Consider the following 16,022-nt stretch of genomic DNA (forward strand, 5'->3'; position numbering starts at 1 on the left):
TCTCAGACTGGCAATCATTAACTAGTGGTGTTCCGCAGGGGTCAGTGCTGGGTCCCCAACTCTTTACAATCTATATTAACGATTTGGAGGAGGGGACCGAGTGTAACATATCAAAGTTTGCAGATGATACTAAGATGGGAGGGAAAGTAGTGAGTGAGGAGGACATAAAAAACCTGCAAGGGGACATAGACAGGCTAAGTAAGTGGGCAGAGATTTGGCAGATGGAATACAATACTGGAAAGTGTGAGGTTATGCACTTTGGCAGGAAAAATCGTAGAGCAAGTTATTATCTTAATGGCAAGAAACTGGAAAGTACTGAAGTGCAAAGGGATCTGGGGGTCCTGGTGCACGAAACTCAAAAAGGTTAGTATGCAGGTGCAGCAAGTGATTAAGAAGGCCAATGGAATGTTGGCTTTCATTGCTAGGGGGATAGAATATAAAAATAGGGAGGTATTGCTTCAGTTGTACAAGGTATTGGTGAGACCGCACCTGGAATACTGCATACAGTTTTGGTGTCCATACTTAAGAAAAGACATACTTGCTCTCGAGTCAGTACAAAGAAGGTTCACTCGGTTAATCCTGGGGATGAGGGGATGGACATATGAGGAGAGGTTGAGTAGATTGGGACTCTACTCATTGGAGTTCAGAAGAATGAGAGGCGATCTTATTGAAACATATAAGATTGTGAAGGGGTTGGATCGGGTGGATGCGGGGAGGATGTTCCCGATGATGGGTGAAACTAGAACTAGGGGGCATAGTCTTAGAATAAGGGGCTGCTCTTTCAAAACTGAGATGAGGAGGAACTACTTCACTCAGAGGGTGGTAGGTCCATGGAATATGCTGCCCCAAAAAGCTGTAGAAGCTACATCATTACATAAATTTAAAACAGAAATAGACAGTTTCCTTGAAGTAAAGGGAATTAAGGGTTATGGGGAGCGGGCAGGAATTTGGACATGAGTCTAGGTTCGGAGCGGTCATGGCCCTGTGGGTAGCAGAGCAGGCCCAGGGACCGTGTAGCCTGACCCTGCTCCTATTTCGTGTGTCTAATTCTGTTAGATTCAGGAGCTGGTTCTGTGATAGTAGATTGGCGGTTAGGGTCAGATCAGCCATGATCTTATTAAATGGCGGAGCAGGCTCGAGGGGCCGATTGGCCTACTCCTGCTCCTATTTCTTATGTTATGTTCTTCTGTTACAGATCACAACTACTCGCTACTAAAACAATTCTCCTCATCTCTCCTCTGGTTCTTTTGCAAATGATCTTAGTCTGTGTCCTCTGCTTACTGATCCTCCATCCAGTGGAGGCAGTGTCACCCTGTCTACTCTATCCCTCATAATTTTGAACAGCTTATCAAATCTCCCCTTAACCTTCTGTGCTCGAAGGAGAACCATCCCAGCTTCTCTACTCTCTCCACCTAAATGAAGCAGGTTTATTTTAATCACACTGGGATTGATAGAAATTGAGATCGGTCCATGACAAGCACACCTTGAGGACCAATCAACGCAGTGCGATTCATGCAGGGCAATGGATTTGGATCCAGCTCGGGTATCTGGGCTGGAACAGATCCAGTCCTGATGTGGGGAGAATCTGTTCTCTCCCAGGCCGTAACCCTCCTAGGGAAAGACACCTGTCCCATTCCAGAACGTAAATCTGCCTCAGACTTCTCACTAATTGACACTAAGTTGACTCTCAGCGCGAGATGCCATAAAGAGCCTGATGTGCTCATGGGAAATGGGGCACTGACGTTGCTGCGAGGTAGAATCTCATAGAATGACACAGCACAGAAGTAGGCCATTCGGCCCATCGCGCCTCTGCTGGCTCTTTGAAAGAGTGATCCAATTAGCCCAACTCCAATAAAACTTAATATTAATGTAAATAAAAATAATTAATACAAAATAAAAAATAGAACTTCAGTAGTTTTATAGCTGCAAGTCCAAATGAAGCAATAGCCCAGTGAGAAAAGCAAGGGGACAGGAGGAGACCTTTCAGTAGAAAACCATAATTGCACTGTGCTTTCAGCACCCAGGGCCATCTCCGAGTGCTTCATGATGTCGGAAATGGGAGAGGGATCCATTCATCTGCATTAATATCGCCCTTTGGTAAGCACAATAGGAAAAAGAATTTGTATCATTCCTAACTTTGCAGAGACGCAAAGTGTTGTGAAGAGAAAGAATGAAGCTCAGTGCGATGTTCCAGGAGGATTTTAGAGTTACAGGATATACCATATAGAGATATTAACCAGATTCACCCGAGTGTCCCAATCGGTTACTGTGTGTCTCAGCTTAACTGGAAAAGTCTGATTATTACATAAATCGGAGCTGCAGGAACTGCATTCCAGGTTCTCTATCACAGAACCGAGGTTGTAGGAAAAGGATTCAAAGCAAATTCCGCAGCCTTTGGAAAATATATTTTGTTACGTTACGTCTGAAAACAGAGAGAAATATTCCATCTTTTCATATTGTAGACTCATTCTACACTTTACCCATTTAGTTATCCATTTATTTATCCAGCCATTCCTTTATTTATCGCAGCCTCCCTCCCTCCCTCCATCCATCTCATTTCTGTTATGTTTAAATTGTTTCTCCTGTTCTTCCCTCCTCTCCTGTCCATGTCCCAGTCCCCCAATCCCGCCCACACTTCACATCCATGGGCTCTGGACAACCTGATCCTCGCTTCTCCTTACACCAAGCCGGCCACACAGACCCAGCCGCCCAGAGCGACCAGGGGCCAGACTGGGTTTATCTTGGCCCGAGTCCCAGCGGCTGCCAGTGATACACCCGCCCGATATTCGGTTCCATTTGTTATGTTCATAAATAAATAGACGTTTTCATTATGAACAGCTAGCTTGAGCTAGTCATTTATTCAGCCATGTGGACTAGTGTACAGGCATCCATCTTGACTACTGCCTTGTTGGTAGCCCACCACTAAACATACAGCTCCACCTAGTGTACCATTCTAGAATGACATGTTACTGATCATTACACCATTGACTTCAATGAATACCGGGCAGGGTGTCTATAACAGGTGAATGACAGGTTACCGCCTGTTTCGTGTACCTTCCAGAATGAATTTCTACCCTGAGGTTTTTGTACCTCGGCCCCACTCCTGGAAGCCTCTGTCATATCTTTGCCAGCTCACTAGAAATTAAATATATTCAGAGGCAAATAAAAATCCCACAAAGTGCAATGAGATAAATGACCAGATAAGTAATGTTGGTTGAGGGATTGGCCGAGACACTGGAAAATCACATTTTCCTCTTCTTCGAACAGTGCCATTGGAACCTTTACCTCCAGCTGAGGAGGCAGATGGGGCCTCGGTTTAATGTATCATCAAATGACGGCCCCTCCAAGTCACACACCATCCTGACTTGGAAATATATCGCCGTTCCTTCATCGTCGCTGGGTCAAAATCCTGGAACTCCCTCCCTAACAGCGTTGTGGGAGCACCTTCACCACACGGACTGCAGCGGTTCAAGAAGGCAGCTCACCACTACCTTTTCAAGGGGCAACTAGGGATGGGCAATAAATGCCGGCCTTGCCAGCGAAGCCCACATCCTGAGAAATTATTTGAAAAAATCACCCGTATTTCAAAGGTCACATCGTGCATTGCAGTAACACACACCCCATATTGGAAGCAAACACTATTTTATATAAATATTTATATAGTACCACGAGCGAACAGTTCTATTGAAATAATCAGACTGAAAGAGATTAATAAGTGACCCATTTAATAAAAAGTCTCACCTTCAGTAATGAGAGCACCTATGATGAATATGCCAGAGAACAACTTCATCTTTGCTTTGATCTTTGGTGTTCTTCCTGCAGACCAGTGACACAAACCTCTTCTCCTCACAGCTCTACAGACTGTGTCTATCAGTCGGTAAATATATACGTGAGAATGTTCACCGTCTCCAACATCCAGAATCCTTACTTCCTTGTGTCCTTGCCAAGGTGATTTAGGGCAATCATTAACAATCGCCTTTCATATCTGATAGCAATGAATTGCTACTGAACTGATTACCTCACTCACCCAAAGCATGGGCTGGTTATTGTACAAGAAATTAAAGTCACACTGGTGCAATGGGACACTTGTCTTGGGAGACCGGGGTCACTGGGTGGGACCCAGCTCATTCCTGACCTGGGACTGCCTGAAGGGACAGTGTGTGTAAAACAAAGAGTTCACCGGCATTGTGGCCTGTGCTATTCCCCACTTTAAGAGGCTTCATGCCCCAACTTGGAAGGGTCTGTTCCAACCATCTAATTCTTTCTATTCCTGTCATGAGATTGTGGGTAATTTTAAAATTCTCATCCTTGTGTTTAAATTGCTCCATGGCCTCGCCCTTCCATATGTCTGTTACCTCAATTCAGGTACTGGATGAGTGAATAATCTGATCAGGCAGAGTCCGGGCAGAAATGGGCTGTCCACATTGCAGCCACCCTTCCTCTCCCTGCACCTCCACTGCCTCCACTTCTTGTTTCACTTGCTCCTCCTCTTACTACTCCTCCACTTTCTCCTCCTCTACTTCCTCCTCCTCCACTTCATCCTCCTCCTCCACTTCCTCCTCCTCCACTTCCTCCTCCTCCACTTTCTCCTCCTCCACTTTCTCCTCCTCCACTTTCTCCTCCTCCACTTCCTCCTCCTCCTCCACTTTCTCCTCCCCCACTTCCTCCTCCTCCACTTCCTCCTCCTCCACTTCCTCCTCCTCCACTTTCTCCTCCCCCACTTTCTCCTCCTCCACTTCCTCCTCCTCCACGTTCTCCTCCCCCACTTTCTCCTCCTCCACTTTCTCCTCCTCCACTTCCTCCTCCTCCTCCACTTCCTCCTCCTCCTCCACTTTCTCCTCCCCCACTTCCTCCTCCTCCACTTTCTCCTCCTCCACTTTCTCCTCCTCCACTTTCTCCTCCCCCACTTTCTCCTCCTCTACTTTCTCCTCCTCCACTTTCTCCTCCTCCACTTCCTCCTCCTCCACTTCCTCCTCCTCCACTTTTTCCACTTCATCAGGTGGTGGCAAGGACTGTTCCCTCATAATGGTGAGGTTGTTCAGCAGGCATCATACTACAACAAATCACGATACCCACTCAGCTGAGTACTGCAGAGCTTCTCCAGAGCAGTCCAGGCAGCAGAAACGCTGCTTAATGATAACCGATGGTACGCCGATGGTCTGCTCTATACTCCCCCTTGTGGCAGCATGGCTCTCCTTGTAGGCCTGCTGTGCACGTGTGTTTGGGGTCTGGACAGGAGTCATGAGCCATGTCATGAGGGGATAACTCTTGTTGCCCAGTGCAGTGTCAACCCTGGCTCAGTGGGTAGCCCCCTCGCCTCTGAGTCTGATTGTTGTGGGTTCAAGTCCCACTCCAGGGACTTGAGCACATAAACCTAGGCTGACACTCCCAGTGCAGTGCTAAGGGAGTGCTGCACTGTCAAAGGTGCCGTATTTCAGTTAAACTGAGGCCTCATCTGCGCTCTCAGGTGGACATAAAATATCACATGGCACTATTTTAAAGAAGAGCAGGGGAGTTATCCCTGATGCCCTGGCCAATATTTATCCCTCAATCAACATCACAAAAACATTGCTGTTTGTGGGAGCTTGCTGTGTGCAAACTGGCTGCTGTCTTTCCTACATTACAACAGTGACTACACGTCAAAATACTTCATTGGCTGTAAATCACTTTGTGATGTCCGGTGGTCGTGAAAGGCGCTATAGAAATGTAAGTCGTTCGTTCTTTAGTAGTCTGCATGATGCGTTACCTGTGGCTTCACATCGAGGGAGTGCAATCCCTTTTGGTTGATGAAAATGGCCGAGTTCAGATGAGGCGCATGCAAGGCAATGTGGGTGTAGTCAATGGCACTCTACACCATGGGGAAGCCTGCAATCCGTGCAAACCCTCGTTCTCACTCCGGTTTCTTGTCTCTGGCAAGAGGGAATGAGATGACGCTGTCTCACTGTCTATAGAGAGCCTCAGTGACCTCCCTTATACAGCAGTACTGCAAACTGCGAGATGTTGCTAATATCACCAGCAGCAGCCTGGAAGGAGCCAGATGCAGAAAAATGAAGAGCCATGGTCACATTGACAGCCACAGGCAATGCGGCCCTTGCCTTGCTTTGAGGTTGCAGTTGTGGTTGGCAGATTTCAGTCACAACCTCTTTAGTGAAGCAAAGACGTCTCATTTACTGGTCCTCGCTGAAGCTGTGATCAGAGAATTGCTCCCTGAAGACCCTGGGCGGATATGTCCACATTCTGAGAGCCTTTATCCCCCCCTCCGCCTCCCTCATCTAGAAGCAAGAAAGAGAGAAAAAGAAAGAAAGAAAGAAAGAAAGAAAAAAAGAAAGAAAGAAAGAAAGGAAGAAAGAAAGGAAGAAAGAAAGGAAGAAAGAGAGAAAGAAAGAGAGAAAGAAAGAAAGAAAGAACAAGCAGATAATGTCAGCACAAACAGTGTGTCGGGACTGCAGAATGTGGTAGTTTGTGGACAGTGAGACTGCACCAGATGACCACACCTGTAGGAAATGTCTCTGCCTTGAATCACTCCAGCTTAGAGCCATTGAGCTGGAGTGTGAGTTGAGGCACTCCAACACATAAGAGAGCAGGATCTGGGGAAAGTTTACTCCAGAACACAGTATCAACAAGTAGAGAGCAACATTCCCTCTAAGCTGTGTGGCCACGTGTATCTCTGCCTGTGTCACACATTCCAGGGCCGGCTTTTGTAATGTTAAATTTCACGCATGTGTGAAACAGGCCACGCACCCAAAAAAATTTTGGGGGAACAGTGGTCGAGAGGTGCTAGTAGAGGAAGAGGAGTATGTGACTGATAGTCAGCAGGATAATGGGAACCCAGTGCAGGCAGAGAAGGAGGAACCGCAGGATCTAGCCCAGTCCAACAGGTATGATGAACTTGTTACCTGTGAGGATAAGGAAGAAGGCTGTGGGGAAGGTAGACAGAATGCTGACTGCGGCACCCTGGAACAGGAGGCAGTTCAAGGGTTGACGAGCAGAACAGAATGTTTATAGCATTTAGCCACATGCTCATTAAAATGTGGATCAACACATCAGGGCAGTGAATGTGTGGCTGAAAGTCTGGTGTGGGAAGAAGGGGTCTGTTTCATGGGACACTGGCAGTGGTATTAAGACAGGAAGGAGCTGCACCACTGGGACAGGCTGCACCTGAACCGGGCTGGGACCAGAGGCCTATCTAAAAGGATAATTAGGGCTGGAGAAAGGAGTTGAAACCAATAAAGGGAAGGGAGTGTCTGGGAGGAAACTTGTTAGCTAATGTTAATAAACAGTGTGAATCACAGGAAAGTTCAGAGTGCAGAAAGCGATAAAGCTAATATAAATATTCCGTGAACAGAGTAGATCGTAGGAAATGATAAAGTGTCTGTTAACAATCTAACAGTAATGATAAAAAAAATTTTAAATGTTAAATTGCGTGAGTTAGAGAAAGAGTGAGGCGGTTAAAGGAGCGTGTATGAAATGGAGTGAGCTGGGAACAGAGTGAACTGGGAATGGAGTCAGCTGGGAATGGAGTGAGCTGGGAATAGAGTGAGCTGGGAATGGAGTGAACTGGAAATAGAGTGAGCTGGGAATGGAGTGAGCTGGGAATAGAATGAGCTGGGAATGGAGTGAGCTGGGAACAGAGTGAACTGGGAATGGAGTGAGCTGGGAATGGAGTGAGCTGGGAATATAGTGAGCTGGGAATGGAGTGAACTGGAAATAGAGTGAGCTGGGAATGGAGTGAGCTGGAAATAGAGTGAGCTGGGAATGGAGTGAGCTGGGAACGGAGTGAACTGGGAATGGAGTGAGCTGGGAATGGAGTGACCTGGGAATATAGTGAGCTGGGAATGGAGTGAACTGGAAATAGAGTGAGCTGGGAATGGAGTGAGCTGGGAATAGAATGAGCTGGGATTAGAGTGAGCTGGGAATGGCGTGAGCTCGGAACGGAGTGAGCTGGGAATGGTGTGAGTTGGGAATGGAGTGAGCTGTGAATGGAGTGAGCTAGGAATGGAGTGAGCACGGATCGGAGTGAGCTGCGAATGGAGTCAGCTGGGAACAGAGTGAGCTGGGAACGGAGTGAGCTGGGAATAGAGTGAGCTGGGAATAGAGTGAGCTGGGAACGGCGTGAGCTGGGAATGGAGTGAGCTGGGAATGGAGTGAGCTGGAAACGGAGTGAGCTGGGAATGGAGTGAGCTGGGAATAGAGTGAGCTGGGAATGGAGTGAGCTGGGAATAGAATGAGCTGGGATTAGAGTGAGCTGGGAATGGCGTGAGCTCGGAACGGAGTGAGCTGGGAATGGTGTGAGTTGGGAATGGAGTGAGCTGTGAATGGAGTGAGCTAGGAATGGAGTGAGCACGGATCGGAGTGAGCTGGGAATGGAGTCAGCTGGGAACAGAGTGAGCTGGGAACGGAGTGAGCTGGGAATAGAGTGAGCTGGGAATAGAGTGAGCTGGGAACGGCGTGAGCTGGGAATGGAGTTAGCTGGGAATGGAGTGAGCTGGAAACGGAGTGAGCTGGGAATGGAGTGAGCTGGGAATAGAGTGAACTGGGAATGGAGTGATCTGGGAATAGAGTGAGCTGGGAATGGAGTGAGCTGGGAATGGAGTGAGCTGGGAATGGAGTGTGCTGGGAACAGAGTGAGCTGGGAACAGAGTGAGCTGGGAATGGAGTGAGCTGGGAATGAAGTGAGCTGGGAACGGAGTGAGCTGGGAATGGAGTGAGCTGGGAATGGAGTGAGCTTGTAACGGAGTGAGCTGGAAACAGAGTGAGCTGGGAATGGAGTGAGCTGGAAACGGCGTGTGCTGGGAATAGAGTGAACTGGGATTAGAGTGAGCTGGGAATGGAATGAGCTTGGACCAGAGTGAGCTGGGAATGGAGTAAGCTGGAAATGGAGTGAGATGGGAATGGAGTGAGCTGGAAAAGGAATGAGCTGGGAATAGAGTGAGCTTGGAATAGAGTGAGCTGGGAACAGAGTGAGCTGGGAACAGAGTGAGCTGGGAATAGAGTGAGCTTGGAATGGAGTGATCTGGGAATGGAGTATCTGGGAATAGTGTGAGCTGGGATTAGAATGATCTAGGGATGGAGTGAGCTGGAAACGGAGAGTTCTGGGAATAGAGTGAACTGGGAATGGAGTGAGCTGGGAATAGAATGAGCTTGGATTAGAGTGAGCTGGGAATGGCGTGAGCTCGGAATGGAGTGAGCTGGGAATGACATGAGTTGGGAATGGAGTGAGCTGTGAATGGAGTGAGCTAGGAATGGAGTGAGCGCAGACCGGAATGAGCTGGGAATGGAGTGAGCTAGAAATGGAGTGAGCTGGGAACGGAGTGAGCTGGGAATGGAGTGAGCTGGGAATGGAGTGAGCTGGGAATAGAGTGAGCTGGGAATAGAGTGAGCTGGGAACGGCATGAGCTCGGAACGGAGTGAGCTGGGAATGGCGTGAGTTGGGAATGGAGTGAGCTGTGAATGGAGTGATCTGTTAATGGACAGAGCTGGGAATGGAGTGATCACGGACCGGAGTGAGCTTGGAATGGAGTCAGCTGGGAATGGAGTGAGCTGGGAATGGCGTGAGATGTGAATGGAGTGAGTTGTGAATGGAGTGAGTTGTGAATGGAGTGAGCATGCACCGGAGTGAGCTGGGAATGGAGTGAGCTGGAAAGAAAGTGAACTGGAAAGAGAGTTACTTTGGAATTGAATGAGCTGGGAAAGTAGTGAGCTGGGAATGGTGTAAGCTGGGAAAAGAGTGAGCTAGGAATGGAATGAGCTGGGAATGCAATGAGCTGAGAGTAGAGTGAGTTGGAAACCGGTGAGCTGGGAACAAATTGAGCTGGAAATGGAACGAGCAGGGAACGGAGTTTGTTGGGAATGGATTGAGCCCAGAAAGGAGTGAGCTGGGAATGGAGGGAGCTGGGAAATGAGTGAGTTGGGAATGGATTGAGCCCAGAAAGGAGTGAGCTGGGAATGGAGGGAGCTGGGAAATGAGTGAGTTGTGATCAGTTTCAGCTGGGAACGGAGTGAGCTGGTAATGGAGTAGACATGGAACAGAATGAACTGGGAATGGAGAGATCTGGGAATGCAGTGAGCTAAGAGTAAAGTTAGCTGGGAACCAGTGAGCTGGGAAAAGATTGAGCTGGGAATAGATTGGTCTGCAAAAGGAGTGAGCTGGGAATGGAGTGAGCTGGGAGCGGAGTGAGCTGGGAACGCAGTGAGCTGGGAATGGCGTGAGCACGGACCGGAGTGAACTGGGAACGGAGCGAGCTGGGAATGGAATGAGCTGGGAGTGGAGTGAGCTGGGAATGGAGTGAGCTGGGTGCGGTGTGAGCAGGGAATGGAGTGAGCTGGGTGCGGTGTGAGCTGGGAATGGAGTGAGCTGGGTGCAGTGTGAGTTGGGAATGGACTGAGCTGGGTGCGGTGGGAGCTGGGAGCGGCGTGAGCTGGGAGCGGAGTGAGCTGGGAATGGAGTGAGCTGGCAATGGTGTGAGCTGGGAATGGAGTGAGCTGGGTGCGGTGTGAGCTGGGAATGGAATGAGCTGAGAATGGAGTGAGCTGGGAATGGAGTGAGCTGGGAATGGAGTGAGCTGGGAATGGAGTGAGCTGGGTGCGGTGTGAGCTGGGAATGGAGTGAGCTGGGTGCGGTGTGAGCTGGGAATGGAATGAGCTGGGTGCGGTGTGAGCTGGGAGCGGAGTGAGCTGGGAGTGGAGTGAGCTGGGAGCGGACTGAGCTGGGAAGGGATTGGGCTGGGAAAGGAGTGAGCTGGGAGCGGAGTGAGCTGGGAAGGGATTGGGCTGGGAGCGGAGTGAGCTGGGAAGGGATTGGGCTGGGAGCGGAGTGAGCTGAGTGCGGAGTGAGCTGGGAGCGGAGTGAGTTCGGAGTGGAGTGAGCTGGGAACAGAGTGAGCTGGGAATGGAGTGAGCTGGGAATAGTGTAAGCTAGAAATGGAGTGAGCTGGAAATAGAGTGAACTGGGAATGGAGTGAGATGGGAATGGAGTGAGCTGGGAATGGAGTGAGCTGGGAATGGAGTGAGCTGGGAATAGTGTAAGCTCGAAATGGAGTGAGCTGGGAATAGAGTGAACTGGGAATGGAGTGAGCTGGGAATGGAGTGAGCTGGGAATGGAGTGAGCTCAGACCAGAGTGAGCTGGGAATGGAGTGAGCTGGGAATGGAGTGAGATAGGAATTGAGTGAGCATGGACCGGTGTGAGCTGGGAATAGTGTGAACTGGGAATGGCGTGAGTTGGGAATGGAGTGAGCTGTGAATGGAGTGAGATAGGAATGGAGTGAGCACGGACCAGAGTGAGCTGGGAATGGAGTGAGCTGGGAACAGAGTGAGCTGGGAGTGGAGTGAACTGGGAGTGGAGTGAGCTAGGAATGGAATGAGCTGAAAACGGAGTGAGCTGGGAATGGAGTGAGCTGGAAATGGAATGAGCTGAAAACGGAGTGAGCTGGGAATGGAGTGAGCTGGGAATGGAGTGAGCTGGGAAGGGATTGGGCTGGGAGCGGAGTGCGCTGGGAAGGGATTGGGCTGGGAAAGGAGTGAGCTGGGAAAGGAGTTAGCTGGGAATGGAGTGAGCTGGGAGCGGAGTGAGCTGGGAATGGATTGGGCTGGGAAAGGAGTGAGCTGGGAAAGGGGAACCTAGTGCAGGTAGAGAAGAAGGACTTGCAGAATCTGGTCCTGACCAACAGGTCCGCTGCACTTGCTAGCAGTGGGGAGAGGGAAGAATGCTGCGGGAGGGTGGTCAGAGTGCGGACTGCCGAACGTGGAGCAAGAGGCAGTTCAAGGGAGGAGGAGCAGAACAGAATGATTATATTTACAGGGGGTTCGATAATTAGTGGAATAGAGGATCCCCTTTGCACTCCCAATCGATGTTCCCGGAGGTTTCATTGCCACCTGGTACCAGGGTAATGGATATCTCGAATCAGCTGGAAAGATACTTGGATAAGGAGTGGGAAGAACCAGTTGTTGGGAACCATGTTGGATAAAACGGCATAGGAAAGAACAGGGAGCAGTCCGGCTGAGGGAGAATAAGGAGCTCAGAGCTACCGTATAAAGCAGGACCTTGAGTGTTGTAATCTCGGGATTATTACCTGAGCCCTGTGCTCATTGACATAGGGATAGATAGATCAGGGAAGCGAATGTGTGGCTGAAAGTCTGGTGTGGGAAGAGGTGGTTCCGTTTCATGGGACACTGGCAGCAGTACTGCGACAGGAAGGAGCTGCACCACTGGGACAGGCTGTACCTGAACCGGGCTGGGACCAGAGGACTATCTAAAAGGATAATTAGGGCCGGAGAAAGGAGTTGAAACCAATAAAGGGAAGTGAGTGTCTGGGCGGAAAACCTATTAGCTAATGTTAATAAACAGTGTGAATCACAGGAAAGTTCAGAGTGCAGAAAGCGATAAAGCTAATATAATATTCCGTGAACAGAGTAGATCACAGGAAATAATAAAATACCTGTTAACAATCAAAAAGTAATGATAAAAAAAAATTTAAATATTAAATTGCGTGTGTTAGGGAGAAGTGTGATGCGGTTAAAGGAGCGTGTATGAAATGGAGTAAGGGAAGGAAGTGAGCTGGGAATGGAGTGAGCTGGGAATGGAGTGAGCTGGGAATGGAGTGAGATAGGAATGGAGTGAGATAGGAATGGAGTGAGCACGGACCGGAGTGAGCTGGGAATAGAGTGAACTGGGAATGGCGTGAGTTGGGAATGGAGTGAGCTGTGAATGCAGTGAGATAGGAATGGAGTGAGCACGGACTGGAGTGAGCTGGGAATGGAGTGAGCTGGGAACAGAATGAGCTGGGAGCGGAGTGAACTGGGAGTGGAGTGAGCTGGAAATGGAATGAGCTGGAAACAGAGTGAGCTGGGAACAGAGTGAGCTGGGAATGGAGTGAGATGGAAATGGAATGAACTGGAAACAGAGTGAGCTGGGAACAGAGTTTGCTGAAAACGGAGTGAGCTGGGAATGGAGAGAGCTGGGAATGGAGTGAGCTGGGAATGGATTGGGCTGGGAGCGGAGTGAGCTGGGAATGGGGGAGCTGAGAGTAAAGTGAGCTGGGAAGCGGTGAGCTGGGAAAAGATTTGTCTGGAAAAGGAGTGATCTGGGAATGGAGAAGCTGGGAATGGAGTGAGCTGGGAGCGGAGTGAGCTGGGAATGGAGTGAGCTGGGAATGGAGTGAGCTGGGAGCGGAATGAGCTGGGAGCAGGGTGAGCTGGGAGCGGAGTGAGCTGGGAGCAGAGTAAGCTGGGAAGGGATTGGGCTGGGAGCGGAGTGAGCTGGGAATGGAGTGAGCTAGGAATGGAGTGAGCTGGGAGCGGAATGAGCTGGGAGCAGGGTGAGCTGGGAGCGGAGTGAGCTGGGAGCGGAGTGAGCTGGGAAGGGATTGGGCTGGGAGCGGAGTGAGCTGGGAGCGGAGTGAGCTGGGAGCGGAGTGAGCTGGGTGTGGAGTGAGCTGGGAAGGAATTGGGCTGGGAGCGGAGTGAGCTGGGAAAGGGGAAGCTAGTGCAGGTAGAGAAGGAAGACTTGCAGAATCTGGTCCTGACTAACAGGTCCGCTGTACTCGTTAGCAGTGGGGAGAGGGAAGAATGCTGCGGGAGGGTGGTCAGAGTGCTGACCGCGGCAACTTGGAGCAAGAGGCAGTTCAAGGGAGGAGGAGCAGAACAGAATGATTATATTTACAGGGGGTTCGATAATTAGTGGAATAGAGGATCCCCTTTGCACTCCCAATCGATGTTCCCGGAGGGTGTGTTGTCACTTGATAGCAGGGTAATGGATATCTTGAAGCAGCTGGAAAGATATTTGGATAAGGAGTGGGAAGAACCAGTTGTTGGGAACCATGTTGGATAAACCGACATAGGAAAGAACAGGGAGGAGTCCGGCTGAGGGAGAATAAGGAGCTCAGAGCTACCGTATAAAGCAGGACCTCGAGTGTTGTAATCTCGGGATTATTACCCGAGCCCTGTGCTCTTTGACATAGGGATAGATAGATCAGGGAAGTGAATGTGTGGCTGAAAGTCTGGTGTGGGAAGAAGGGGTTCCTCTTCATGGGACACTGGCAGCAGTACTGGGACAGGAAGGAGCTGCACCACTGGGACAGGCTGCACCTGAACCGGGCTGGGACCAGAGGCCTATCTAAAAGGATAATTAGGGCCGGAGAAAGGAGTTGAAACCAATAAAGGGAAGTGAGTGTTTGGGCGGAAAACCTATTAGCTAATGTTAATAAACAGTGTGAATCAAAGGAAAGTTCAGAGTGCAGAAAGCGATAAAGCTAATATAAATATTCCGTGAACAGAGTAGATCACAGGAAATAATAAAATACCTGTTAATAATCAAACAGTAATGATAAAAATTTAAAAACATTTTAAATTGCGGGTGTTAGGGAAAAGAGTGATGCGGTTAAAGGAGCGTGTATGAAATGGAGTAAGGGAACGAAGTGAGCTGGGAACAGAGTGAGCTGGGAATGGAGTGAGCTGGGAATGGAGTGAGATGGGAATGGAGTGAGATGGGAATGGTGTGAGCTGGGAATAGAGTGAGCTGGGAATGGAGTGTGCTGGCAACAGAGTGAGCTGGGAATGGAGTGAGCTGGGAATGGAGTGAGCTGGGAATAGCGTAAGCTGGCAATAGAGTGAGCTGGGAATAGAGTGAACTGGGAATGGAGTGAACTGGGAATGGAGTGAGCTGGGAATGGAGTGAGCTCAGACCGGAATGAGCTGGGAATGGAGTGAGCTGGGAATGGAATGAGATAGGAATGGAGTGAGCACGGACCGGATTGAGCTGGGAATGGTGTGAGCTGGAAACGGAGTGAGCTGGGAGCAGAGTGAACTGGGAGTGGAGTGAGCTAGGAATGGAATGAGCTGTAAACGGAGTGAGCTGGGAACAGAGTGAGCTGGGAATGGAGTGAGCTGGAAATGGAATGAGCTGGAAATGGAGTGAGCTGGGAACGGAGTGAGCTGGGAATGGAGTGAGCTTGAAATGGAATGAGCTGAAAACGGAGTGAGCTGGGAATTGAGTGAGCTGGGAGTGGAGTGAGCTGGGAAGGGATTGGGCTGGGAGCGGAGTGAGCTGGGAAGGGATTGGGCTGGGAAAGGTGTGAGCTGGGAAAGGTGTCAGCTGGGAATGGAGTGAGCTGGGAGCAGAGTGAGCTGGGAATGGATTGGGCTGGGAAAGGAGTGAGCTGGGAAAGGGGAACCTAGTGCAGGTAGAGAAGGAGGACTTGCAGAATCTGGTCTTGACCAACAGGTCCGCTGTACTTGCTAGCAGTGGGGAGAGGGAAGAATGCTGCGGGAGGGTGGTCAGAGTGCGGACTGCCGAACGTGGAGCAAGAGGCAGTTCAAGGGAGGAGGAGCAGAACAGAATGATTATATTTACAGGGTGTTCGATAATTAGTGGAATAGAGGATCCCCTTTGCATTCCCAATCGATGTTCCCGGAGGTTTCATTGCCACCTAGTACCAGGATAACGGATATCTCGAATCAGCTGGAAAGATACTTGGATAAGGAGTGGGAAGAACCAGTTGTTGGGAACCATGTTGGATAAAACGGCATAGGAAAGAACAGGGAGGAGTCCGGCTGATGGAGAATAAGGAGCTCAGAGCTACCGTATAAAGCAGGACCTCGAGTGTTGTAATCTCGGGATTATTACCCGAGCCCTGTGCTCATTGACATAGGGATAGATAGATCAGGGCAGTGAATGTGTGGCTGAAAGTCTGGTGTGGGAAGGAGGGGTTCTGTTTCATGGGACACTGGCAGCAGTACTGGGACAGGAAGAAGCTGCACCACTGGGACAGGCTGCACCTGAACCAGGCTGGGACCAGAGGCCTATCTAAAAGGATAATTAGGGCCGGAGAAAGGAGTTGAAACCAATAAAGGGAAGGGAGTGTCTGGGCGGAACACCTATTAGGTAACGTTAATAAACAGAGTGCAGAAAGCGATAAAGCTGATATAAATATTCCGTGAACAGTGCAGATCACAGGAAATAATAAAATACCTGTTAACAATCAAACATTAATGATAAAAAAAATTTAAAATTTTAATTTGCGTGTGT

General features: G+C 49.5%; 1 protein-coding gene and 1 pseudogene across 5 annotated transcripts in view; one reads left to right on the forward strand and one right to left on the reverse strand.

Annotated features, from left to right (window-relative positions):
- LOC147109761 (uncharacterized) overlaps positions 1–3,895 on the reverse strand; it is a 137,427-nt gene extending 133,532 nt beyond the window's left edge. For 2 of the 5 annotated variants that reach the window (XM_086003876.1, XM_086003880.1), the window contains exon 1: positions 3,742–3,878. Coding sequence is in view for 1 of the 5 variants with exons in the window: in XM_086003879.1 (XP_085860005.1) it covers positions 3,742–3,790 (49 nt within the window). In the remaining 4 variants the exon portion in view is untranslated. Of the gene's footprint in view, positions 1–3,741 lie in introns of all 5 variants that reach the window. The other 3 variants (XM_086003879.1, XM_086003878.1, XM_086003877.1) reach the window with 3 other exon arrangements.
- The window catches only part of LOC147109759 (uncharacterized), a 1,788,622-nt pseudogene that overhangs the window by 1,077,392 nt on the left and 695,208 nt on the right, over positions 1–16,022 (forward strand).

Source organism: Somniosus microcephalus, chromosome 12 (genome assembly GCF_052327205.1).
Source record: "Somniosus microcephalus isolate GS21.2 chromosome 12, FLI_Smic_1.0, whole genome shotgun sequence".
Taxonomy (NCBI): domain Eukaryota; kingdom Metazoa; phylum Chordata; class Chondrichthyes; order Squaliformes; family Somniosidae; genus Somniosus; species Somniosus microcephalus.